This window comes from Sebastes fasciatus, chromosome 7 (assembly GCF_043250625.1).
Source record: "Sebastes fasciatus isolate fSebFas1 chromosome 7, fSebFas1.pri, whole genome shotgun sequence".
NCBI lineage: Eukaryota > Metazoa > Chordata > Actinopteri > Perciformes > Sebastidae > Sebastes > Sebastes fasciatus.
This window is the reverse complement of record NC_133801.1, coordinates 12,054,249-12,081,711: the sequence shown is the minus strand read 5'-3', so window position 1 is coordinate 12,081,711 and position 27,463 is coordinate 12,054,249. Positions and strand designations below refer to the sequence as shown.

The 27,463-nt window shown below is 42.3% G+C and overlaps 1 protein-coding gene across 4 annotated transcripts; it reads left to right on the top strand.

The window, feature by feature from the left end:
* The first annotated feature begins 175 nt into the window (after positions 1-175).
* On the top strand, positions 176-27,444 carry atm (ATM serine/threonine kinase). 4 transcript variants are annotated; one of them, XM_074641593.1, is made up of 63 exons: positions 176-349; positions 661-742; positions 1,132-1,250; positions 1,590-1,732; positions 1,849-2,013; positions 2,157-2,322; positions 2,454-2,692; positions 3,097-3,266; positions 3,392-3,570; positions 3,695-4,066; positions 4,154-4,357; positions 4,545-4,646; positions 4,740-4,974; positions 5,065-5,196; positions 5,308-5,433; positions 6,003-6,092; positions 6,277-6,466; positions 6,602-6,795; positions 6,872-6,951; positions 7,046-7,201; positions 7,871-7,946; positions 8,771-8,901; positions 9,022-9,139; positions 9,226-9,396; positions 9,654-9,829; positions 9,942-10,185; positions 10,677-10,792; positions 11,264-11,390; positions 11,486-11,685; positions 11,786-11,960; positions 12,492-12,650; positions 12,791-12,923; positions 13,015-13,110; positions 13,357-13,528; positions 13,631-13,772; positions 13,972-14,148; positions 14,367-14,544; positions 15,077-15,182; positions 15,359-15,514; positions 15,824-15,932; positions 16,484-16,572; positions 16,691-16,793; positions 16,872-17,020; positions 17,137-17,241; positions 17,336-17,455; positions 17,739-17,973; positions 18,051-18,221; positions 18,446-18,565; positions 19,526-19,743; positions 19,833-20,040; positions 20,134-20,259; positions 20,901-21,041; positions 21,308-21,446; positions 21,651-21,733; positions 22,027-22,167; positions 23,371-23,487; positions 23,671-23,820; positions 23,983-24,148; positions 25,022-25,108; positions 25,424-25,538; positions 25,928-25,991; positions 26,085-26,227; positions 26,361-27,444. In XM_074641593.1, exons 1-63 carry the CDS (start codon positions 306-308, stop codon positions 26,539-26,541), a joined length of 9,321 nt encoding a protein of 3,106 aa, XP_074497694.1. In that variant the 5' UTR covers positions 176-305; the 3' UTR covers positions 26,542-27,444. The 4 variants fall into 4 exon arrangements, with proteins under 4 accessions (XP_074497694.1, XP_074497693.1, XP_074497697.1 ...); XM_074641592.1 differs by having other exon boundaries at positions 15,356-15,514; XM_074641596.1 differs by having other exon boundaries at positions 194-349; positions 618-742; positions 15,356-15,514.
* The last annotated feature ends 19 nt before the right edge of the window (positions 27,445-27,463 follow it).

Genomic DNA, 27,463 nt, shown 5'->3' with positions numbered 1-27,463 from the left:
ATATGAGTGTAATATATGGAGCATTACTTCTGCATGGGCTTTACAGCGTTTTTAATATTTCAACTGACAACATAAGACGTTTGTTTTAACGTTGGTACTAAAGTTACAGAACACACTCGGTTGTTTCCGGTTGTATCCATGAACAGGAAGTGACGTGAGCTCTTCACTGCTGATGCAGGGGCGGGAATTTCCTGCGTGGGTGTGCGTGCGTGTGTGAGTGTGGCAAAGATGGCAAAGTTGTAACAGCAGCAGGCTATACGGGGCTATCATCACAACATAGCACCTCAGCTACCTTTCGTGCCTGCATGTGTGACAGCTCTGTATCTACAGTCAGTGGAGCCAATAAGAGGTCAGTGAGCAGACTTGAGAGTGTTTGAATGGATGTTTGCATATCAAATTCAAAGCTAGTCTGACAATGTTGTGCTGCTAAAGTAGTTTTATCTACAAGGCCTAAGTTGAATATATAGTAATTTGCTGTATTTAGGTTAAGTGGTAGGTAGTTTCATGTCAGTAGTTTGTCAGGAGTGCTTTGGAGAAGAGAGCTATGTTATTGTAGTGTATGTATAATATGGCTGAATAACAAACACCCTGTCTTGTCAACATCCTGCCCTTGACAGGTAGTCCACTCTACATTGATGAATGCTGATCCATCATCCACAGTAAAAGCACAATGAGTCTGGCTCTTCATGATCTGCTGGTCTGCTGCAGGGGTCTGGAGAATGACAAGGCTACAGAGAGGAAGGTAATCACACCTGCATATAAACTGCATTTAAAGGGGACCTATTATGTTTATTTTCAGGTACATACTTGTATTTTGGGTTTCTACTTAGAACACGTTTACATGCTTTAATGTTTAGAAAAACGGTTTATTTTTCTCATACCGGCTGTGCTGCAGCACCTCTTTTCACCCTCTGTCTGAAACGCTCTGTTTGAGACTTTGGGCTTTTTAACATGGCAGACCTTTTACATGCACAAAAAACTATATAACACAAAACATAAAAGAAAAGAAAAAAAAGCATAATAAGTCCTCTTTAAACAATGGAATGGGATATATTGCACCAAGCCTTTGTCAGCCTCACTGTAGCCTGAAGTATAAATCCTACACTTTGTGTCCTGTCTTCCTGCCTCCAGAAAGAAGCTGAACGCTTCAGACGCCTCCTTCGTAGTCCAGAAGTTGTGCAGGAGTTGGATCGTACCTCCAGAACTAAAGATAAAGGCTCCAAGCAGCTCACATGGGATGCTGTTTTCAGGTAATCTGAATTTGCCTTTTTTTGTACATGTGCAACAACATGCATATAAAGTTATCTAGTATATAATACCAGTCAGGTATTGCTTCTGTGTGATTGTATGCACACTTATAAAACTTAACTTAATTTTTTTGTAGTTGTCTGCCAAGATCTGTTTAGTTTCACGTTTGTTTCTTCGCATCACTCACAAATGTATACCAGCTGACTTCCAGGAAACTGTTCTCATTCCATGTTGTGTAAGATACCTGTACACTGTGCTTATGCAAGAGTTTGGGTTTTATTAGGATCAGTTATCTGTCAGAGGCCTTGATAAATATGCACTTTCTATTCTGTTCATGTCAGATTTCTGCAGCGTTATGTCCAGAAGGAGACAGAAAGCATGCAATCAAGTAAATCCGTCTCGGCAACTATGCTGGCCTCACGGAAGAAGAAGATGGCTGAAATGTGCAGCTTGATCAAATACTTCATTCGCTATGCAAACAAACGTAAGGACACTGTCTTTACGAGATCAAGTAGTAGGTTACAATGCAATACAATTTAGGTGAAAGGATTGTCATATTACATAAAGGGATGTTTTGTTCTTCAATACTATCTTTGGCAGGCGGGCCTCGTCTAAAGTGCAGCGAGATGCTGAAACATGTGACGGACATCCTGCAGAATTCATACAGCTGTTCAGCCTATGGAGAAGATTATAGCAGCCTCCTAGTGAAGGACATCCTCTCTGTCCGCAAGTACTGGTGTGACATCCCTCCACAGCAGTGGCACAGTCAGTGGGATATATTTTTATTTCATTGACACTAATCTTTGTTGTTTTGCAGTACACAGTGTTATTACTGTTGTCTGATATTGTAATACCAACTTGCCTAATCAGTTTACTGAATCCCCTTTGTTTATATTTGTGATCCTCAGGTCTTTTGGACTTGTACTGCGACTTGTTCAACACTTCATCCAAGTCCATCAACCGTGTTTTGGTGAGCAGAGTGATCCACACGGTGGTGCAGGGCTGCTGCATGCAGACCGACGGATTCAACAACGCTCTGTTCAGCTTCTTCTCCAAAGCACTGCTAAATGCAAGGTGAAGATTTTACCAACATTTTAAATTGACTGCATCTGATAAATCTGCCCAACACTGTTTTGGAGCTATCTTGAAAATCCATCCTAGATGCACTTATTGTTTTCTTTTTCAAAATCCTGTGTTCCTGTCAGGCAAGAGAAACATTTGTCTGTGTTGGAGCACCTCGTCTCGGCTCTCAACATCTTCTTGAGATCCGCGGCCATGAACTGTCGGATGAGGGTGTGTCAGCTGGGAGAGGAGCTCCTGCCTTCTGTACTGTACGTCTGGGCAGACATGAGGCCCAGCGCGGCACTCAAAGAGGAGATTGTGGAGTTCTTTAACCTGCAGATTTGTGTTCACCACCCCAAAGGAGCGAAGACACAGGATACAGGTAGAGTGATCTTTCCTTTTTCTTTTGTTTCTAGTGTTGGTGACACCTTTGGTTGTCCTTTTATGGTAGACAGGGTTTATTGTGGGTTGTGTATAGTTCCACTGATTTGACTGTTCCAAGTAATGAAAGAAGAAATTTGACTGACTTAATCTTTAAAGTTAAAGTTTAAAGCTTAAAAAAATTACTTGAACTGATTAATCAATTATCAAAATAGTTATATTATTATTACTATTACTATTATTACTTTTACTATTATTACTATTAAATGAATCTCCATCTAATCAAGTAATCGTAGCTCTAGTCGTCAATATGTAAACTCATGATTTCAAGATAATGAACTAAAACATTTTAAAACACAGGTATGACCTTAAACAAACAACCGTTAACTAGTTGTCATATTTCAGGTGCTCATGCTGAGGACTGGACCAGGTGGCGGAGTCTGTTGTACAACCTGTATGACGCCTTAATCAGAGAAATTAGCGATTTAGGCAGCAGAGGGAAGTACGTCACCGGGACGCGACACATAGCTGTCAAAGACAATCTCATTGAGCTCACAGCTGACATCTGTCATCAGGTAATACACAGATCAAGTATGCATACAGAAATCATGCAATTATATCGCCAATTTAGCTAATATAAAATGCTGTACATCTGTCTTGACAAGATTATTTCCTTTCGTCTTGTGTTTCCTGCTTGCAGCTGTTCAGTGATGACAATGACACCCATATCTTGGAGATGACCCAGTCCTCCCTCAGAGCCACCCACATGGGCAGTCCCACCCACGGAGCAGCCAGCAAGCGACGGCGCATCGAACTGGGCTGGGAGGTCCTCCGGGACCATCTGCAGCCTCAGCACAGTGACTTTGATGTCATACCATGGTATGAAAATCACAATGAATACACTGCTGAGTGTGGATTATTAGTAGTCTGTTGCTTCTCTGATTGAACCCGCTCTAGATCAAGGATCATGTAAAGATATTAACTCCTTCTTTTCTCCTCTCAGGCTGCAGATCGCTGCCGTGCTCACCTCTAAGTACCCGTCCATGGTGCCCGGCCAGGAGCTGGTCCCGCTGCTGTCAGTGTTGTACCAGCTCCTGGCAGAGCAGCGGAGAGGAGAGAGGGGGCCGTACGTGCTGCGCTGTCTGAGGGAGGTGGCCCGGTGCCAAGCCCGCTACCCGGAGAGGGCCCAGGTCCACAGGACCGAGCTGGCCCGGCTGTGGGGTCGGGTATGGGCCCTGGTGCTGCGAGGGGTCAGCTCACCCCAGACAGAAGACCTCAGCCTGGACCTGCTGAGCTCTATTGTCCACGGTGGACTCATCAATATGGACAGAGAGTTCTGGAAGCTCTTCTCTGGATCGGCATGTAAACCGTCTCAGTGAGTTCTCGCCATTTCTCAATGTGTAACGTTAAATTTGTTTTTGTGTTTGCATTTAGTACCCCCTTGTTTCCTCTCTATCCACAGAAGTGCTGCTCTTTGTCTAGCCCAGGCCCTGCTGAAGTGTCCGGCTCCTAAAAGTATCGTCTCAAGCTCAGGCTTGGACCATATGGGGGTCACAGAGGGATCTGCATCACCTAACCTGAAGGAGACCCTCATAGCCTGGCTGCTGATGAGCGATCAGAGCGAAGAGATGGAGGACAGCTCCAGACCTCACCCCATCATTTGCAGGTTGGCACTATGTCTGCAACCGCACCACTAGATACCACCAGATCCTACACACTGTTCCTTTAAGGATGTAAATTGTAATATCTCGAGACAGAAAATATATGCTCCAAGCATGAATTACACTTTTCGTTTTTTAAACTTTTCTGAAGATAAAATGTGAATTTATACTTCATTGTGATCTTGTGTGCAGAGACTTTCCTCACAATCTAATAGCGAACATCCTGGTCTCCCTGACCTTGAAAGATACCAGAACTGGCCTGAAGTGTCTGCTGGGTACTGAAGGAGTAGAAAGGTGAGTGTACAGAGTACCAAAATCACTGACATGATGACCAATCTACCCACTTGCACTAAATAATTCATCTTTCAATTGATTTTTTTTCTAAAGTGCCTTTTTTCAAGAACAAACTTCATCCAATGCCAAAGACGACCTGGAAGAGATCGAGAGGCTTTACTTGCAGTTCAGCTTCAACACGCTGCTCTCGCCGATGCGAGACACTGGCGAGTCAGTGACAACGGCTTCAACTGACGGCCAATTCGCTGCTGTCCCCTGCCTCAGAAACAAGCTGGAGCAGTCGCTGCTTTGTGTGGCCGACAACCTGCTCAACTGCTACTCTCCTGATGTGAGTGGTTAGAGGAGTTATCGCTTGTGTGTTTATGTGTCTGTGTAGTCGTCACAGTGACAAACTTATTCTGATTCCACCCCACTGCAGTCTCAGTCCACCCCTCCAGAGTGTCTGGTGCGCTGCTTCAGTCTGTTGACTGGTGTCCTAGCAGGTTACGTGGCCACTGGGTTTGTGACTGAGGAGGACGCCTGCCGCTCACAGCTCTTCACTAAAGCCAAGGTATCATTCAGATGCATCGCTGTAGATTAATCATTCCAGCCTATTAAATATTAAAAACATTACAGTGAACCGTAGAAGAATTTAAGGTTGTTGGTGTGTTTGTGTCACCAGGCCCTGGCCCAGGACTTCAGCGGTTTTGTTTCTAGTGTGAAAGTGAAGATGACAGAGGAAGGAACCATGAGCACACTGAGATCCGTCATGAAGCTCTGCACTCAGTCAGCCAGCAGAAAAAACAAGGTGACAAAAGCCTCCATCATGACGGTGTTTCATATAGCATTTAGTTTAATCTAATCAATTTATGGACAATCCAGCAATTAAGTCTAAACCAGTGGGCTACCTCTGGGTCGGAAAAGTGAAGCCAATGCTGAAGTGCAAACTTGCATTCTTTCTAGTAGCCAGCAGGGGGCGACTCCTCTGGTTGCAAAAAGAAGTCTGATTGTATAGAAGTCTATGAGAAAATGACCCTACTTCTCACTTGATTTATTACCTCAGTAAACATTGTAAACATGAGTTTATGGTCTCAATCGCTAGTTTCAAGTCTTCTTCAATACAGCATGATGTTCATTTAGTACATTATGGTCCCATTTAGAGTCAATTAGACCATATAGATGGCGTAGGCCAAAATGCCGAACTTGAGGTTTCAAATCGGTGGTCCACAAACCATTGGGTGACTACGTCTACTCCTTATATACAGTCTATGGTCTGAACCAGCCACCAGGCCAACCATTCTCTGCACACATTCAAAATGAAGTCTGGCGTCAAAGAGCCCTTTTTTTGGAGTACATTTTTTGTCCTTTCTTCTGCAGGATAAAGTTTGTCGTCTCTCCTCCAATCTGTTCATTATGATTCTGCCGGCCAGCCTCCTCAGTGAACTGGCTGAGATCTGCAAACTGTTGGTAAGTGACCCATATATATTTAATATATATATATGTATATATACAGTATATATATATTTATATATTTATATATATATATTATATATATATATATATATATATATATATATATACATATATATATATAATGAAATCTTTATTTCAAGAACAGAGCGCTGACACGTCCTTGTCTCCTCCTCCCCAGTTAAGCAGTGTTTCTAAGCGAGTCAGTGTTGTGAATGAAGACGATCATATGGATGACGACTTGGACGTGACCAGAAATCAACAAGGGGACGACATTGACCTGTTTGACGAGGGCGAAGAGTCCACCAGCAGCAGCACCAACGGGAACCACAGACAGAAGGGAGACAACAGTGACGCTTCCTGTGGGCCAGGTAAGAAGATCACTTGCCAGTGTGTTTGATTGATGTTGTGCTAATACATATAAAGAAAAGAAATGTCCGCTTACACATAGCAGAGGAAGTGGAAGAAGAAAAAAAAATCTGATAAAATAATGTTTCCTCCATCAGGTGCAAAAAGTCTGTTAGCAGACGACCATCTGGCCCAGCAGGACCTGGCTCTCCTGGCAGTCTTGGAGTTCCTGTGTGAGTGTGGCTCCATGCAGCCCGTCCACGGTCTGCTCTTCAAACCTCAGGAGGTGCGTCGCCGGCTGCTGCTGCTGGTGGAGCAGATGGACGTCAGCAAAGCCCTGCACCTCAACATGGTGGGTAGCAGCTGCTGCTGTGGAGCGTCATGGTTGCAGCAGCAATGATGAACATTAATGTCTGGTTCTCTTCCAGTATCTCGTCCTGTTGAAGAAGCTTCCAGCTGAGGACTCGCTGTCTCCGGAGGAATTTGACTCACTGCTTCGTCTTCTAGCGTAGGGAAATCTCTCTGTGACACAAAATGCATAATGCATCCGTTTCTGTCTTAAGAAAATAACATCTAATAATGTGTTCTGCTGTGTTTTGTAGGGACCTGTGTTCTCTGTACCGTCAGGACCAAGAGATCTGTGCCGCTGCACTGCTGGGTTTGTTACCTTCCATCATGAGCCTCGGAAAAACCCATCACATGCCGGAGGAGATGAAACACGTCCAGGGATCTCTGCTGAAAGTGGTGTCTGGATTCTGGTTAGCAGCAATTTTTTTGCAACACAAACAGATGCAGGGTTGGTCTGAGAGAGATTACGTCCTAAAATGAAGCCTCAGTCTGTGGCAAGGAGCCTTCATGTCTTTGTAGGAGGAGGATTAAGTGTAAAATGTGTCTCCTCCGGTTGTAGAAGGAAAGAATAAGGGTTATTTTTAATTAAATTTTGAAGGGATGGCTACAGTATTAGACTTGGAAACATGACTCACGGTTTTCTGTGAATGTCAATCCACTGCCAGTCATAATCTGTCTGCAAGGGTTCCCGCAGAGCCTTAAAAATCTATCTAAAAATAAGATGATTGGAATTAAAATTCTTAAATCAATCTTTCAAAAGTCTTAAAAATGCTAAGACATGGGAAGTAGGATTTTATGAATCATTTTTTCTGACATTGTAATTTAAAATGTGACACAGTGACAAAACACCAATCATACAAGTCAAATGAGAAAGTAGGAGACTTATTCCCAGACTTTTTTTGCCCACATGTTTGCATGCAGTTCTGACAAGACAGCCTATATCAGCAAGTTCAATTTTGGTTATTATAAAGTTGGTCTTGAATTGAATTCCAAGTGGCAGTAAAAAAAGTCTTAAATCTATGAACTGTGTATATTGATTCAGTTTATGATACTAACTCAATCACTCTACTGTGTTTCAGCATCCTGAGCCAAACGGGGAAATGCATGGCAGCGGTACGAGCCGCTTTAGTGAGATGTCTGGTTGCCTTGCTGGAGGTGAGCTCTCACTGAGGCTTAGGGAATAGTATCTGCACAACCATGAATTTGATATGTCATTCTGAATTAATGACATAAGCCAGACACTTAGTCATAGTTCATTAAAGGGGAACATATGAAAAACTCACTTTTTCAGTGCTTGTGCAACCCACAAACTGTGAAATAAGATAATCCAGTCAGTTTTTTTGTGGGCTGTCTAGGTCAGAAACATGTGATTCAACAAGTCATTCAGATTTGACTCCCCTTCCTTTGTCACATGCAGGATCATTAGAATATATCACCCACAGCTTAAGAACTACCTTTACGGTCCAATACTCATACTACCATACTATTTAGTATGCACAAAAAGGTTTAGTATGTCCCAATACATACTATGTCAAATGCAGTATGCCAAAAATACCAGGATGTCCTACTGCATCCGGTTGCATTTTGCAGTATGCAAGCCAGCATGCTTTTCTGGTTATTCTGACCTACAATCCTCTGTGCAGAGGATATATGAGCAAGAAGGTCAAAGTTCAAGGCACAGTGTTACGAGGAAGTAGTATGTCCCAATTGTGTGCATACTACGTGCAACAGTACGTACTTTGTGAGGGCATCTCCAGTACGTACTAAAAGTAAAAAGAAAAAGTATGCGACGGTAGCCTACCTTTGCAAAGGTGCATAATATTTTATGTGCCACAATTGTTTTAGAACAACACTTTTGATTGATCACCAAACACTGAGAAAACTATTCTGTTTAACCTCTTTATGTGTCCGTTAAATATCAATATATTGATTCTGTCAACACCTCCTGTCGTGTTTTTGACATGTCTCCCCTCTGACAGGCCGACCCGTGTTGTAAGTGGGCAGTGTTAAGTATCAAAGAGGAAGATCGCCCCGTGTCTGTCATCCTCCCGTCTCACCTCGCAGACGCCCACCACCAAGTCCGCATGCTGGTAGCCATGTCAGTGGAGAGGTACGCTGATAATGTATCAGGATACATTTTATAGAAAGCTGTACATTACACAAAAGATGGCACTTTAAATCTCTACATGATGATCTGATTGTCACCGATATTATTCTCCTGCGTCTCCAGGTTGTTTCTGGAGATGAGTCCAGAGCATCCAGATAAGAGGAAGATGCTGCCGCTTAAACACCAGCAGGCAGCTTTTGAGACGGTTTACCTGAAAGCTCAGGAAGGGATGAAGCTCCCTGTAAGTTCATAGTTTATTATGCATGTGTTTTCTGCCTCTGTTTGAGTTTCCTAATGTATCTTGTATCTATGTGTGATCATACACAGAGGAGCAGCTCTTCAGAGGACCAGCAGGATGAGTCGTTTAACCGCAAGGCCACGCTGTTGAAGAGTTTGTCTGTTGTGATGTGTTGTAGCCCCGTCTGTGAAAAACAGTCTCTGTTTGCCCTCTTCCAGTCCTACAAGGAGAATAATATAGAGGAGCAGCTCATCAAAAAGGTAACGATTTCAGGGCCCTGTACTGAATGCAGCTTTTTAAATAGAATTAAGACAAGATTTTTGTATTGTCCTACAGCATCGTCCAAATTTCTTTACATTTTGCATCACTAATCTGATACTTGAGTGACCGTTTGTATTCAGTTTGAGCTTATTTTTATGCATCACTGTATAAACCTAAAAGCTAATCAAAAGGTTGCCCTTTTCCGTATAAGACAACGAAAGAAGATGAACCGTTTTTGTCCTTCTTTTTGTCACAGATGTTGTGCAGTGTATCCCGAGCGCTGGGCTACAGGAGCGTGAAAACATTTGTCAGTTCTCACCTGTACTATTTGGTAGCTGAGTGGCTCGCGCAGAGACAGTCTGACGATCGCTACACTCTTGGATCTTTCCCCTTCACCCTCCTGGACCACGACGCAGTCAAAGACTTCTATAGGTGAGGAAATAAACTTCTATTATTTTCATTTTATGTCACAATGATCTTACATTGAGTAAAACACAATGAATTGATATTAAAATCATCCCTGTTGTCTTGTGTCCTCTTGAAGCTCTTCCTACCAGGTGTTAATCCCCCACCTGGTCTTCCTGGATGACTTTGAGCAGGTGAAGTCCATCGGCAGGATTCTGGAGAAGGACTGGAAAGAGTTATTGGCCGACTGTTTCCCCAAGATCATGGTCAACATCCTGCCATACTTCGCCTTGTCTGGCCAGGATTCACAGGTGGCCCAGAAGAGAGAGAAGGCCCATCGAGTGTACGACCTGCTCAAAGACGCCGACTGTCTGGGCAAACAGGTAAATACAGCTGTTTAACATCAGCCTACATCTGGGGTTCGACTTCTTATTTTATGCAGCTTTTAGAACTTGATCACATCATGACAATAATTAACTTTTGAAAAGCTACTCATTTTTTATTGATTCCTTTAAAAAAAAAAAAAAAAAAGTTTGGTATCGCCCATCCCTACAGTAAACCGATCTAAATCACATTATTAGAGTTGTCAATATGAGGTACATCTGAGACTTTTGTGACTGTTGTTAGGGTTCCATAATGTCCTGTAACATGACATTTGTTGGATTCCTTTTGCACATTTGTCTCATGTATCTTACAGTTTAAGTCTGAATAAGTTGCTAACCTGGACTTTGTCTGTCCTAAGATCTGAACAAAGAGTCACACAGGATCACTCAACTGAGTTGAACTGTTGTGCAATGTGTGCCACATATGAGTGAAGATCCGGTAATTGACTTGACTGTACTACACGTCTGTCCCCATGTGTGTTTGTCTGCAGCAAATTGACAAACTGATCCACAGTAACCTGGCGGACATAGTGGTTGAACTGCTGATGACTCTGTATGAAGGAGGTGGAGCTGAAGGGGACAGAGGAGACCTGAAACGCTTCACAGGGTAATGGTTCAAATGTACCATGATTTTTTTTCTTATATTAGTTAATTTTATTTATTACGACCTGTTTTTGTCTTTTTTAGGAGGTTACAGGGGGTCTTTAGGGGGAGATAGTAGGTTAGCAGTAGATGTCACATAGAAGTGATGTACATCATCTGAAAGCTGGGAACCTGAAGATTAATTCACTTATCCGTTTGTCAAGGTGTTCTAGTTATAAATCAGAAATAAACATGACACACAATTGATTAATTAATTAAAAATTAAAATGTAGGCCAACTTTGGAGCGTTATTTAGCCTCCTTCCCAACAAGCTAGCATGACATGGTTTGGTACCAATGGATTCATTAGGTTTTCTAGTTTCATACGATACCTTCACCAGCTGTAAAACTCATCCTGCTACAGCCTCTGAAAGACAGTAAAGTCGGGTCTCATAGGGTTAGTAAAGATAGTTTGTCTTGTGTTTGATGCCCCTCAGGGAACTGGACCCCGTACCAAACCCACCGTACTTCAGCTCTTATGTCATTAAAGCTACGCTGGACTACCTCAGCAAGTGCCACAGTGCAAACCACAAGTCTCTGGTGGCCATTCTGTCTAAAACTCCGGTAAGACGTTCAAATTATCCCCTATGTGGAACTGCTTGTCTTATAACCTGTTTAACTGTTCTATATAATATTGTTATTCCTTCGTTGTGCTGTAGATTTCTATCCAGAGGATTCTGCTAGCGGTGTGTGAAAGAGCAGCGGAGACGACCAACAGCTACGAGCGTCACCGCATCCTCCTCATGTATCACCTGTTTGTCAACCTGCTGCTCAAAGAGGTGAAGGACGGCCTGGGAGGAGCCTGGGCCTTCGTCCTCAGAGACATCATCTACACGCTCATTCACCACATCAACAGCAGGTTGGTGCACACAAATACATATAACATATAACATATAACATACATGCTGCGTAGACACAAACCACTCACTGTATCGTCTTCTCGTCTCTGTCATCCTCAGACCAGCTCAGTGTGATGAGGTTTCTAACCGGAGCCTCTCTCTATGCATCGACCTTTTGACCTCTGTGTGTCGGGCAGCTCTGGAGTTCTGTGATGACGCTCTGGACTGCCACCTGCAGGTCATCGTTGGGACTCTCACAGCTCAGGTGACCAGCAGGCCCACCATCTCACAGCAGGTAAGTTACAGGGAGTCAATTCAACAGTTTTCTGTTTTGCTAATTTTGCAAATTCAATATAATTTAGATATAATTAATGGAAAATGCAGACAAATGCAACAACATGATGCATTCAAGAAGGGATGCATTATGCAGAACTGCCACTTACAGATATGTTACACAGTGGACAAATGCGCCCACTTCCTACACAAGAGTGGACATTTGGGTTCTTGAATAAACATTTTTCTAAATCGAGAGTTTTTACATCCACAGAGAAGTGCAAAACATTCACTTTAAAACCACAATAAACCATAGCATTTGGGACTTTTGCATCCAGGCACAAAGGGTGGACTGGTTGATAATTATTTTATAAATTATTTAAAAAAATATTTACAAGATTTATAGACTGTACTGTACTGTTTTTACACTTACCAAGCTCCCCTTAAGACATGTGTTATGCTTTTGCATTTTGCATTGTTTGAGAGAAATATCTGCCTCCTTCAGCATTTGCGAGACACACACTTTCATTGTTGCTCCTCTCTGGCCCTCCAGGTGCTCAGTCTGCTGCAGTTTCTTGTGATAGAAAATCAGCAGAAGTTAAAAGGAGCCATCAGCAGGTTGGAGCCTTTTCCTGACCTCCCTGAATTCAGAGAGCTGCGGTCTGTACAGCACGAGCTCAAATACAACACTGGGACCTTCACACTGAGACAGGTACACTAACATCCATGGATTAATTTACCTTTGATGCATACGCAGCTCAATTCCTCAGTGCATCGAGGGGTGGAAATGTCATAGTTATCAATCCTAAATTTCATTGCTGTCCTACATCCTCCCATGTTTCCCTGTTACAGGAGATAGCCCACTTCCTGTCGGTGACGTCCTGTGACTCGTTACCTCTGACCAGACTGGAGGGGCTGAAGGAGCTGACCAGACAGCTGCATGACAACAAGGGACAGATCAGAGAGCTGCTCAAAGAGTGCCACGGTACGATGCCAGATGAGCAAAAAATGGTCTATGCATAAAAAAAGTTGTGGCCGGTTAAATGTCTAATGAGCTGTCGTTGTCCTCTCCGTAGCTGAACCCTCTGACAGCATGCTGGTGAAGCTGGTTCTCAGTCTACTGCAGCTCTGTAAGATCGCAGCCAACCACCCGGGAGGAGACGACATTCTAGGTATGAAATCAAATTACTTCTACAGCCACAGTATGCATGTTGTGTTCTTGGACACATTAACCTCTTCTACTCCACCCTCTTTACAATAGACCCATTTTTGTCTTTTTTAGAGGGGTACAGGGGGTCTTTAGGGGGAGATAGCAGGTCAACTTTAACCATTTTTTACCACTCGAGAATTGATTAAAAATGATCAATAATCTCTCCAAAATACCACATTAAAGTACAAACATTAATGTGTTCCTGCAGAGGCAGCAGGCAGCTGTCTGGGAGAACTGGGTCCTGTGGATTTCTCTACCATCGCTCTGCTTCATGGCAGAGACCCCCTCTATGAAAAGGCCGTGTCTCTCTTCACCTCCACCGTGTCACAGTGTCTTTACATCGTCCTCAACTGCATGAACGACGCGCTCACTCAACAGCGGTACGCTGAACCCTAGATCTCAGTAATATCAAACGTTGACTATGGAGGAGCGAGCGGTTTGTGTTTATATTTACTGTGTTCTGTGCTGTGGTTGTTCGTCAGTATTGAGGTGAGAAAGGCAGCCGCTCAGTGTGTGAAGAGCATCCTCGCCACTCAGTCTGGAGTCGACTTCTGGGAGGAACACAAAGACAACAGAGACCCCATGCTGGCCTACCTCAATCCCTTTAGAAAGGCCAAGAAGAAGGTGGGTTAAGGATGTTTTTGTGTCGTATTTACAGTATGTATGTTTCACTAATAAAAAAGATCAACAATTTATTAACCTCTGCTCCATAAAACAGTTTTCCAAATGACCACAAATGTTTCTCCTTCAAGTATGGCTGTGTTTTTTCGTGTATGCTCATGTCGTTTCCACTCGGTTACTACTGACTGTCGTCCCTGATTAGGTGGCAGCTGTGAGTGCTGAGGAGAGTTCGGAGACCAAGCAGAAGCTGGAGAGTCAGGAGTTTTGGATTCCCCAGGCGGGCGGCCACAAGGCCTGGCTGAAGGCTCTGTGCACCACCCTGCTCGACAGTGGAGGAGTCGGGACTGAAGCTCTGCTGCTGTCACGACCGCTGTGTCTGGTGAGCGCACGGAAGTTAGCTTAAGAGCCCTTCATAACTGGACTGCCTACACATACACAGTTTGAATGTGGATCCATGTGCTTACAGTATCCACATCTCTGATTATGTTCAATTTTGTACCATTTGCTGTTGACATTTTCTCACAAACATTGCATCAATCAGTTTGGAATCCAGAGCTCCAGATCTAGCCGCGCCTTATTTCCTCTGTGTGTCTCCAGGTGAGGGTGGACTGCTGTCAGAGGCTGCTGCCCCTCATCATCCACTCCATCCTTCTGGACGATTCTAACGGTTCGTGGAGGGAGTTGCTCTCCTCCCACATTCAGGACTTCTTCAGCTTTTGTTCCAGAAGCGCTCAGGCCTCCAGTCGCTCTGCCACACCTCTCAACTCTGACTCCGGTAAGTTTGAGAGTATGACAAGTAATAATGATAATTTATCTGTGTCTTCATCTACTCACATTCATACAACAGCGTATTAGGGCCATTGTAGAAAAGAAAAGATTTACAGAGCCGGGGAGTAATATTCTGAGAAAAAACTCAGAGATTGAAGTCTTACATTTACGAGAAAAAACTCCCACAAAACTACGAGAAAAAAAAAGAATATACTCTGATAAATTTGTCAGAGTATATGACAATTTACCACTTCAATCTCAGAGAATATCCAAGTTTTCTTCTCGTAAATTTACAACTTTGATCTCGGACCCCTCTCCCCCGGCTCCATAATTATTATTATTATTTTTTACCTACAATGGCCCTAATACGCCGTTGTACATTCAGGAGTCTGTATGTTTCTTTCGTTTATGATTATCAAATCAAAATCAAATCAGTTTTATTTATATAATATGTTTAAAAACAACCATAGTTGACCAAAGTGCTTAACAGTGGCAAAGCATTAACATTAACACAGATTAACATTTATTGTTCATTACAGAGTCAGACGTTGCCAGCCAGGGCTTGCACGACAAGACCTCTCTGCGTACCATGCTTGCTGTTATTGACTATCTGAGACACCAACAGCGACCACTGGAAGCTGAAAGGTTTGCACTCTTATTGTTATCAAATATGTGTTAGATAAAAGTAAATGTTCAGGCACAAAAGCATGCTCTTTCTCGGATTTGCTCATGCGATGGCAAACTGATGTCTTTTTTTATGTAGGTGCATGTAAACTGACATATGTGTCTTTGACATAAACAGTGTATCCTTCTTCCAGCAGCTCCTGCGGCACCGTGTGTGACTCCAACTTCTGGTTGGAGCTGAACTACCTGCAGGTGGCCAAAGCTGCTCAATCCTGCTCGGCACATTTCACCGCTCTGCTGTACACGGAGATCTATATGGACAAGATCAAAGCTAACATGGAGGAAAGTCGAAGGTATGCAAGGAGTTTAACTTTTAAAAATTTGATTTTCAATTCATGTCTAGTTATGTTTCAGATTAAGACATTTAAACATGATTTCAATTTAGCTTTTATTTTTCACACACATTAAATGTTAAATCTGTACTCAATAATTATTATTTAATTTTTGCAGTTTTAATGTTTTTTTTATCTATAATCACAGTAATATGCAGAGCATCTGAAAAATTATATCTATAGATCACTAGGTTCCATTTTTTTTGTGTGTGTTTTGAGAGTTTATCCAATTTTCCTTTTATTTAATGCACATATTTACCAAATCTGCAGAACCAAGTCCAGAGCAACACGTAAGATCAATTTTGAAGAGAACAGCCAGAACTTCACCATCTCCAGCCTGACTGAGAAGAGTATGGAAGACACCAATATCAGCCTGCAGGTCAGTTCTTCATGTTTTCCAAATTAAAAAATACAAAGCAATTGCTCATTCGTATTTCTCCTTGATGTATTTCTGAAAAATCTCCCCCTGAAAATAACCGTTAAAGTTTGATGTGTAGTGAAATGACCACCAACTTCAAAACTCGAATGATTCACCAAAGCTAAACCTGCATTAATGTTATGCCAAATTCACACCATAGCAGCGGCCAAGTGCGGGCTGCAGCGAGCGGCCAAGTGCGGCCAAACTAAAAGTTGGGAAAAGTTTAAATTTAGTGGCGTAGTGCGAACAGAGAGGACCCAGAGCTAATCAGTAAACACATCTTGTGACTCCTGATCTATGTTAAAGAATTTCTTCCCGCCTGAAGCACATGAACACGCAGAAACTTTAATTATTGTGGCGAGCTGCACTTCGCCGCTGCAAGGTGTGACTTATGCGATACAGGGATTAAGCACAACAGTGTAAATGCCTATAAAATAGTTAATTAGTTCATTCTGTCATGTGTATTAAAATAACTCATTCATTCTGTGTACGACTCTCTCATGTTTCTGTAGGAGCTGCTGATTGAGGTGTATCGGAGCATCGGAGAGCCTGATAGTCTGTATGGCTGCGGTGGAGAGACAATGACCAGTCCACTGACGAGGTGATCAATAAGTAGATTAATGAGACCTGCATCTGCGTCTTTCACATTATCACTTGTTCCCTGCAATGTTCAGTCATTATTAGAACTACAAAGGTTGTTTTGTTGTGTTAATTTATAGGATTCGAACCTACGAGCATGAGGCCATGTGGGGAAAGGCCCTGACTTCATACGACCTTCACTCTACTCTGCCTGAGGTCACTCGACAAGTGGGAATTGTGGAGGTAAAATAATGAAAGACATTTAGATTCTTATGTCGGGTATTGATGCAGCCTCTTCAGCTGTAACGTCTGCACCAACAGGGCCTGCAGAACTTTGGTCTGAGCAGCATCCTCGCCACCTACATGAGGGGTCTGGAGAGTGAAGGGGTGGAGTGGGGAGCTGAGCTGAGAGAGCTGCGCTTCCAGGCCGCCTGGAGGAACACGCAGTGGGACTGTGAGCTGTCGGAGAGGTGAGGCGACGGGCGGCATAAACACAAAGCACAACTTTAACCCATCAGAGAATTGGAGGCAATCACTCACTTAATACTTTTTTCTTTTTTTCTCCAAATCTGATTTGTTGTATCAGGAGTGAGAAATCCAAACCCGGCTTCCATGAATCAGTGTTTTGTTCCCTTCAAGCGCTGAGGGACAAAGAGTTCTCCATATTTGATGAAACTATGAAACAGGCCAGGTATAGTTAGACATCTCATGAAATATTAGATCTAATTCGTTTCTCCACCGGCAAAATAATTCACCAATCTATGTGCTTGTGTGTGTTTCCACAGGGGTGCAGATGTGGAGGAGCTGTGCAGAGGCAGTCTAGAGGCTGTGTCTTCTCTGTACCCGGCTCTCAGGAACCTGCAGAGCATCAGGGAGCTTGAGAGTGTTAAACAGCTCTTTTCTAGGTGATTCCAGCTGTAAAACATTAGTAATAACATACAAGTAGTCATTAACATAGGAAAGAGTCTTGAGGATTTATGGTTGGAAGTCTTATTCCCTAAAGAACGATAGGAAAGAGACACTCATCCAGTGTCCAATAGGATGGGTGCTGGATCAAAGAAAATAATGATACATTTTTTAAAAATATTTTTTATAAATAATTTTATTTATGCTAAATGCAGATGTTTACTTCAGTAAATTTATTAGAACATTCCTAATAAATATTTGTTTTATGTATTTTTACATCAGGCCGTTCTCAGATGTGACTCTGAGGGAGGTTTGCAGCCAGTGGCGGCAGCACTCCCAGCTGCTCGCTGACAGTGACTTTGCTTTGGTGGAGCCCATTCTGGCCGTCCGCTCCGTGGCCCAGCACGCCCTGATGTCCAGGGTGGGAGACCCCGACAGCACCCAGTACCTCAGCTCTGTGCTCACTGACCACCTCATGGAGCTCTGCCGGCTGGCTCGCAAGGCCGGGAACACACAGGTAGCATCTGAGTGTGTGTGTGTGTGTGTCTTTTATTTCAACTACAAAACACTCACCGTGTTGTGATTCCTGTCCAGCTGGCGGAGCGGGCAGTCTTCCAGATGAAACAGCACTGCAGTGGAGGGTCCTGGGCGTCATCCCCTGTGTTGTCATGGCAACTGGAGGAAGCCCAGGTGTTCTGGGTCAAGGGAGAGCAGGGACTCGCCCTGGGCCTGCTGAGACAGATGATACACAACCTCGAGGAGAAGGTCAGACCCAAACATACAGACTCAAATCAAACAGCTCTAAAAAAAAGATAAGATGGATATTCAGCATCTTTGTTGTATTAAAAACCTTACTTTAATCATGGAACATCCTTAAATGTTATAATGTTAAGCACTGAGACTATTTTTCACGTAACAAATGCAGCGCAGTAAGATTGAGCAGTTTCTAAACATCACCGCCTTTTCATCATGCATGTTTTGTTGTCCAGGTCGACATGAATCCAGCTCTGGCCCCGGTCTACACTGAGTGTCTCAGGCTGTGTGGTAACTGGCTGGCTGAGACCTGCCTGGAAAGCCCCGGAGTGATACTGGAGAAGTACCTGGAGAGGGTGAGAGGGAGCTAAAAGATAATAGGCCAGTTTTACGGGCAAGCCTTGCTATAGGACTTACAGTATATTAATGGATAAATGCTCAGGAAAGCAGCAAAATACGGTTTCATACAAACGGTCAGAGGTGGGAAAAGTACTGAAAATCTGTACTTAAGTAGAAGTACAGTTACATTACTGAAATACTACTCAATAACAAGTAAAGAAAAATACTTAAGTAAAACTAAAACGTATTCTTCTCAAAAACTACTCCGAGTATTAGTTGATGTTTAATGCATTATCAATAGCAGGCATTCAATCAAAAGGGGAGATCCATGTAGAAAACATAGACTTTCAACAATATACATTTGCATTCCTCTGGTCTGCAACCTGGGGTGTCTACAGTTCCTGGAAAACCCATCAAATGTCATAAATGGAGTTGCATATATTTAGGATTTTTTTGGGGCTTTTTTTCCATGTTCATATGTGTGGAAAAAACAGGAAACAGGAATCTAAAAGGTCTCAAAATGTCTAATATATATGGAACTTGATGAATCTCTCTGAAGTACACACATACAGTATTTGTACACACACAGAGCAGCCCTCCCTCAGAGAAATGAGTGAGTTATTACCCATCAGCCAGGCAGCGTCTGGCCACCCGCACTCATATACACACATTCATTATTTATGTCCAGATAAAATAGGAGTAGGCCCAAAGACATAAATATTAAACTTCTGCAAGTTTACAGTTTATGTCCTCGGGCTACGACAGATTTATATGCACAAAATTAAATTATTCATATGCGTGTGTCTCTATACATTACCACCTAACTCACCTGTTTTGTAGGGATGTTTCTAGTGGAACTAGATTCTGTTTTTACATTTATTTTTAATTGACACCTTTACCTTATATTTTAGTTTTTGCTGTCTGTATTATTTTGACTCTAACTTCCTTTACTCGTCTCTCCTGTGCTGTTCTGTCAGGCAGTGGAGGTGATCGAGGAGGTATCAGGAGTTCAGGACTCGAGGCTGCAGAGTCAGCGGACGGAGGCCTTCCTGTCTCTGGCCCGCTTCTCTGACGCTCAGTACCAGAGCATCGACAAATACATGAAGTCCTCCGAGTTTGAGAACAAGCAGGCGCTGCTGAAGAAAGCCAAAGAGGAAGTAGACTTGATCAGGGAGCGTAAAGTGACGTCCAACAGGTCTGTGATCTGGTTATTACTATCACAAAAGCAATTGGGAACCTTTAGATGGCTGAATAGGTAGATGTGCTCTTCGTCTGACTTCACAGGTACACGATAAAGGTGGAAAAAGAGCTTGTGCTGGATGAGAAAGCCCTGTCCAACCTGCAGGCAGACAGACAGCGTTTCCTGTGCAAGGCGGTGGAGAATTACATCCAGTGTCTGGAGCAAGGCGAGGAGCACGACACCTGGGTGTTCCGCCTGGCGTCACTCTGGCTGGAGAACGCTGGTGTTAAGACCATAAACAACATGATGAAGGTTAGTTAAACACACCCAAACTGCTTTTGCATTTGAGTTTGGGGATGAAACTGTAAAATGGATGCTTTAAATTTCACTTATTTTGTGTTCCAGAAAGGAGTGAAGAAGATCCCTTCCTACAAGTTTCTGCCTCTCATGTATCAGCTGGCTGCTCGCATGGGAACCAAGATGGCAACTGGCATCACTGAGGATACGGGCTTCCATGATGTCCTCATTGACGTAATGCAACACATTTTTAATACACATTAACCCTAAGAGACCCACATAGACTTGTTTTTCTCTTTTTTTTAGGGAGGTACGGGGAGATAGCAGGTCAGCAGTAGATGTCACATAGAAGTGGTGTACATCATCTGAAAGCTGGCAACCTGAAGATTAATTTTGTGACACTGTGTGTCAAATTGTTCTAGTCATAAATAAGAAATAAACATGAATTCATTATTTAAAATAAATTGTGAAAGTGTATATGGGCTTGGAACATTATAATGGAAGTATATGATGGTCATTCTCATGCTCTATTGTCTCAAGTTGCAGGAATTTTTGTGTTGATACCATTTGTTACACAGATTTTGTACTAAATTTTACCATTTTTTACCACTAAAGAATTTATAAAAATGATAAATAATCTGTCAAAAATACCACATTAAGACACCAAGACCTTGAGGCACACCATAGAAAAAACCATGCTGTGATTTGATGTCAAAAACTTTTGACATTTGGAGATTTCGGCAAGAATTGCATTTTTCGGATGCACTGCATTTAGGATTTTTGACAAAATTTAGCCCAACTTTGGAGCGTTATTTATCCTCCTTCCCAACAAGCTAGCATGACATGGTTGGTACCGTTGTTTTCTCTCCTCACAGCTGATCTGCCGAGCGTCTCAGGAGCACCCTCACCACACGCTCTTCATCATCCTCGCCCTGGTGAACGCCAACAAAGACGAGAACTTTTGCAAGGGCCGGCTCGCTAAGAGCGCTCCACAACAGCCCTCGCCATTTGACCTGGTGAGACTTTCAATAGATGATTCTCTGTTTCATGTGAAAATACATGAGTAGGGCTCTTAAAGACACAATTTAGTTTGAAGTGTTCTCCTGGATAAAATAATGATATTCATGTTTTTATAGCCGTTAGTTTTATTCTATACCAGTCTTGTTTTGAAGTAGAAAATGCACCCTCATCCTTCAGTCGACTTTCTAAATGAATTCTCTGCAGAGCTCTTTAATTAAACACCACCAGTTCTGTTTTCACAAGTGCAGTTTTTCTCATGCAGGAGCGTTCAGATGTGGCCCGGAAGATCATCAGTAAGATCAGGAAAAAGAGAGGCGAGATGATCCGAGGGATCGAGTGTCTGTGTGATGCCTACATCACTCTGGCTTATATGGACGTCAGCAAGCACAAAACCGAGAAGAGTGAGTAGTCAGAGCACAGTGACGCGTATGCACAAACACAATGGATGGTATTTCAAGGCTTTAAGGATTTCTGTCTTTGAAATGACAAGAAATTCCAACATTTATCCTGATGCTACATACTTCTGTTTGATTAGAATGAAATTGGAGGAAAGAGCCCTAAATGTGTGTATCATACTGCTCCTTTGTGTTCTTGTTTCATTATAGAGGCTCTTCCCATCCCTGCTGATCAGCCCATCATGCAAATCAAAAACCTGGATGAGGTCGCCATCCCCACAATGGAGATCAAGGTGCAAAATTATCGAACTTCTTGACTTTCATTATCCCTAATAGTTTTTGTGATGTAGTTCTTGAAAACACTTAAGTATTTACTTGGGCTGCTACTAGTTAACGCAATAATAATGCAACAATATTTATCATTATTTGTCATTGTTTTGTGTTGTTAATTGATGTAATTGAATTGAATTTAATAAATATATACATACATTTGCAAACATTTGCCGATGACGCCACATATGCATTGAAACATTTAACACTTAGGACAGTATCTTTAAACAAATGTGTTGTCTCATTGTATAAATAGGTGGATCCATCTGGTAGCTATGACAACCTGGTGACTGTCAGATCCTTCATGCCCCAGTATCGCCTGGCCGGTGGAGTCAACCTGCCCAAGATCATCGACTGTGTTGGTTCTGACGGCAAGAGCAGGAGACAACTGGTCAAGGTAAGTGTGTGTCTTAAAGGGATAGTTCGGGTGTTTTTGAAGTGGGGTTGAATGAGGTACTTATCCATAGTCAGTGTATTAACTACAGTAGATGACGGTCGGCACACCCCCCAGTTTGGAGAAGCAGACAGGAGTTACCGCACGGAACCAAAGCAATGTACAGCTGTGGACGAGGCCGGCAGCAAAACATATTTTAGCTACCTAAAAGAAAGGCTCATCATCTACAGCCCTTTCCGACGGAGAACTGAAGCCGTTGTATCCATCTATGCTCTCACCAAAGCCACCAGTCTCCATTGAAAAAAACTGCAATTTTACCTTAAAGAACACGGGAGTTGCTGGTCTACAGCTGCCTTGATCGGTTAGTTTGTTTTTGTTATTGTGTGACTTTGGTTAGTTTGGATTCACCAATGGAGTCTGGTTGCTTTGGCAGCACAGTACCTCATACAACCCCACTTAAAAACACCCAAACCATCCCTTTAAAGTGTTAGAAGTCAGAAGTATGCCTTTGATTCCCTGCCGTAAGTGAGGTTGTGCAAAGACATTTTTTCTGTCGGGTATTTGTGTGTTCTCGACTAAACAAATCCGCTCTCTTTGAAGCTAAAGCTGCTGTCATGTGTGATTAAAGTCTGACCGGCCCTGATGAAGAACCTGCTCGCTTTTAACTTCAGTTCTTTTCCATTTCACTTTAGTAATGATTAATCGTGTTTTTGTACCAGGACAAATACAAAGTTTGTTAGATTACTTGGACACCTTTGTAATGAGCACATTCTTCAGCGTGTTTGTGAGCGCATGTTTGTGTTTGCGGGAACACTTGTCAACCACTTAAAGACTAATAATTCACCCACTCGGGAGAGTCATGGTGAAATAACACTTTTTCAAATCTTTAACTTTAGTGAATTCTATTTTTCGATCAATCTGATTTTGTTCGCCCTCGATGCGTAATATTTAGGCATTTTATGCAATCATAAATCACATGTAAGACTGGTACACCCGCTGTACATTTTATTACCAATAATAATAATAATAACTTTATTTATAGAGCACTTTTCATTCAAGAAATGTAGACTTGTATGACTCAAATTAAATTGGCTAATAAAAACAATCCCTTTGTTAAATTTATAGAAACCTGAGGCTCCAAATGAGCTTCTCAGTGCTGTGGTACACTATGTTCTCCCGTGACCTTTTTCCTCTCGGTGTGAACAGGGTCAGGACGACCTGCGGCAGGACGCAGTGATGCAGCAGGTCTTCAGCATGTGCTCCATGCTGCTGCAGCGCAACACGGACACTCGCAAGAGGAAGCTCAACATCAGACGATACAAGGTTACACACATTGTTTAATCTTGTATTTGAACCTTAGCTCTTTAATTCAAAGAGAATAATAAATCAGGACTGGGTTGTTCTGTTTCCTTTTGGTCTTTGCGTCATTGACTTATAATTCCCTTATTTTCTTAACAGAAAGCATCTTACACTTGCATCACCTACTTTCTGTCTACTCCGTCCCAGGTGGTGCCGTTCTCTCAGCGTAGCGGCGTGTTAGAGTGGTGTTCTGGCACGGTGCCTATTGGAGAGTTTCTGGTGGATTCCAATAAAGGAGCCCACAAACGCTTCAGACCTGGGGACTGGACCAGCCTCGCCTGCCGCAAGAGGATGATGGTACAGATATTCAGCGCTGCAATGGGAAAGATACAGCACCGTCATGCACAATTACTGAGAGATTTGTTTCTAATAAACCACAGCTGTCTCAGTTTGCTCATCGTGGGTTCAACTGTGTTTCAGTCTTTTTCCGTTTTTGTATTTTAATTGATTTCTGTACAGGAGGCTCAGAAGCTCGGCTTTGATGAGAAGCTGCAGGCCTACAGTGAGGTGTGCAAGAACTTCAGGCCAGTCTTCAGGTATTTCTGCATGGAGCGATTCCTGGACCCCGCGGTGTGGATGGAGAAACGGCTGGCGTACACCCGCAGCGTGGCCACCTCTTCTATAGGTACAGACAGTCCTGCATGTTCACCTCAGGTCCTATATTCAGCTCAATACCAGGTTGCCCCTCAGGCCATTTTAAGATAGGTATCAATTATGACACAGAGACAAATTATTACAGTTATTAACCCTTTAAAAACAGATCGTTGCATGATCCTCTTTAAATTGATGTAAAAATAAAAACCACAATAGCAAGGACATTCATTCTTTGTGCAGAAGAAAGTTAAGGCTTTTGTCTTTCACATCATCGCGTTTTACGCTTGGGATGACATTGTTACGTTACGTTGCGTTACGTTACGTTGCGTTACGTTACGTTGCGTTGCGTTACGTTACGTTACGTTGCGTTGCGTTACGTAACAAAACTATCAAAATGCCTTTGCACTAGATCTCAGAAAAATGAGCATACCTCAAAAAGAGAGAGTTAAGAAATCTTTTGTACATGTTTCTATATTAAGAAATCTTTTGGATCAATATGTTTTGTGTTTATTAAGTTAAGTTTTATAAAAAAAACATGTCACATTTTTGTGTTTTTTTTATATTTCTGAGACAATTTCAATACTTTTATCAACTATTATGGTTTATTGACTGACATAACCTTGTAGCTTAAGTTGTATAGATTTTAGGGATATCAAGCATTTGAAGATACTCCAAGAAATGACATCACAATAAGCCAAAATACCAATGCAGGCATTGGCGGACCATCTATATTGCAGAGTTCAAAGGGTTTAAGCCATTTTTCATTTCATTATAACGAATAATGTTGATATAATAACACATCTTAAAGATTTTAAATCATAGATGATCTGTTGACTTCCTCTGTAGAGTCTCTATTTTTAGATCAACTAATGAATGGCCAACTTTTCTGTTTTGTCGCCCACAGTCGGCTACATCGTCGGCCTGGGTGACCGACACATCCAGAATATTCTGGTGGATGAGCAGACTGCTGAACTGGTGCACATCGATTTAGGTAAAAATCTCATTAATTGTATTTATGTAAACATAGAAAGTTTACTCTTCATTTCAGAAAAGGTGAGGCTGTGTAAACAACTGCTGACTGTAGTGAGCTCGCTGTAATTCAAGCATCACGAAGCAGTTTGTGTAATATTGCAAACGATAGATCCAAGTGTTTTTTTTTTATTTGACAATTAGTGAAATTATACATGGACTCTTGCTATAAAATGCAACTCTTTAAAGCTCTAAATTCAAAGTTTAAGACACTATGAATATATGGTGTCCAACACATCCCTCTCTCTGTCTCCATTTCATTGCTGTTGGTGTTCAGGTGTGGCCTTTGAGCAGGGGAAGATCCTCCCCACCCCCGAGACCGTCCCCTTCAGACTGTCCAGAGACATCGTGGACGGGATGGGCATCACTGGAGTGGAGGGAGTCTTCAGGAGGTGAGGAGGACAACATTTCATTAGATATTTATAAACCAAGATTAATAGGAAGTCAAGCCTGAGAATGTATTCATATTGTGTTTCTTTCCATCCTAGTTGTCCTTCTGAGGTAAACATTTTAGCCTGTTAATCACAAAACTAGTTAACTACAAAATAATTAATGAAAAGCACATACTCAACATTACACCTGACTGTTTTACAGAACATACCATACATTTTAAGACTGGTTTCCCACCTTCCAGTCAGCCAATATGTTATATTCATGTCACTACAGTGTAAAAAAAATGAACTTGCATGGCCATTTTTAAGACTGTTTGGTTAGTGGTGCCTTCAAAGACACTCTGATAAATAAAGAAGTTAAGTGAGCTTCATCTGTTTTCTCTGGTCAGATGTTGTGAGAAGACTATCGAGGTGATGAGGAGCTCTCAAGAAGCTCTGCTGACTATTGTCGAGGTAAGAACCCAGGACAACTCAACCACACAAACACTCTTAAGTGACTCTTTAACCTCATGTTAATGTGTGTCTCTGTGTTAATGTGCTGTCCAGGTGCTGCTGTATGACCCTTTGTTCGACTGGACCATGAACCCATTGAAAGCCTTCTACCTGCAGCTTGACGAGCAGCAGGAGCTCAACGCGACGCTCGGCTCCACCATGGGGGGAGATGACATCGACAACCATCGTAAATCCAGGTGCCACATTAGATGATGAGAGCTGCTTTTTAATCATTTGATTACAAAATGAGATCCCTTTTCAGTGATGGTGTAGATCTGTTCTTATCTCTACTTCCTCTGTCTCATCGCCTTCTACCTCTTCCTCCTGCAGTGACAGTCAGAGCTCCAACAAAGTGGCGGAGCGGGTGCTGCTGAGGCTGCAGGAGAAGCTGAAGGGGGTGGAGGAGGGCACGGTGCTCAGCGCGGGGGGGCAGGTCAACCTGCTCATCCAACAAGCCATGGACCCCGGAAACCTCAGCAGGCTCTTCTCAGGCTGGCAGGCCTGGGTGTAGACCTGAGAGAAGGTACACTCGCGCTGGTTAATTTCCTGCTTCAGGAAACAAGTGTAATGGACATTTTCCTTTTTCTCCTCTATATGATCAGTAGAGGCAGTTTTAAGATGTGAGACTATTTGAAAAAAAGAAAGATGGATTGCAGCAGATGGTAACGTGCAAAAAATAATGCTATTGAAGGCATAATATCACCACATAGTTTAAGGGAAAGAAAGTGGATAGACACTATGCAAATGAGCTTCAGAATATAAACATGGTTACTTATTTATTCCTTCAATAAAAGGATGTTCTCTATTGTTTATTTTCAGACTAAACACCAACAGATCAGCACGTTTTTTTCTTTAGAACTATTCATTTCTGCCAACCTTTGCACTTTCACAGAACATAAAGTAAATTAGACAGATTGCATGAAATAATTCGTGCAAAATAAACTATTAAATCACCTTTTTTTGCTGCAAAATCCTGAAGGGAATTTAAAAAGACCAATAAACTGTGGTGGTGAAAGAGAAGAGACCGACGTGTGTATGTAAAGGTGAGATTGTTTCTGTATTTTACCCTGTGGGATGTGAATGTTTTCATACTGTTGACTGTATGAAGTTTTGCCAGTGACTACCCAAAGCTTTTTACCATGATAAATGCCTTATGAATGTATGATATGCCTTATCAAGAGAGGTTTGTTTCAGTTCAGCTGTTCAGTTCTTTTACTATTAAATTAGTGAATATTATGTTGTGCTGTAAAGCTTATAGAGTATCTCTAGGTAGGAGGTTCAGAAATATATATGTGTACAGATTTCAACTGTTCAACAGCAACTTTATTCTAGTTTGTATTATTTTCCTGTTCTGTAAAAAACGCTGCCCCTTTTAACATGACTTCTGTATCATTAAATAAATGAAACAATTCAATTTATCTGACTGCTAATTC

What these genes read in the sequence shown, in the direction of transcription:
- atm (XM_074641592.1), top strand. Translation starts at nt 306, where the DNA reads ATGTGTGACAGCTCTGTATCTACAGTCAGTGGAGCCAATAAGAG. An exon ending in TCCCCACAATGGAGATCAAG is followed by an intron (nt 21,734 to 22,026) that starts GTGCAAAATTAT and finishes TTGTATAAATAG; the next exon opens with GTGGATCCATCTGGTAGCTA. An exon ending in CTCTGCTGACTATTGTCGAG is followed by an intron (nt 25,992 to 26,084) that starts GTAAGAACCCAG and finishes TGTGCTGTCCAG; the next exon opens with GTGCTGCTGTATGACCCTTT.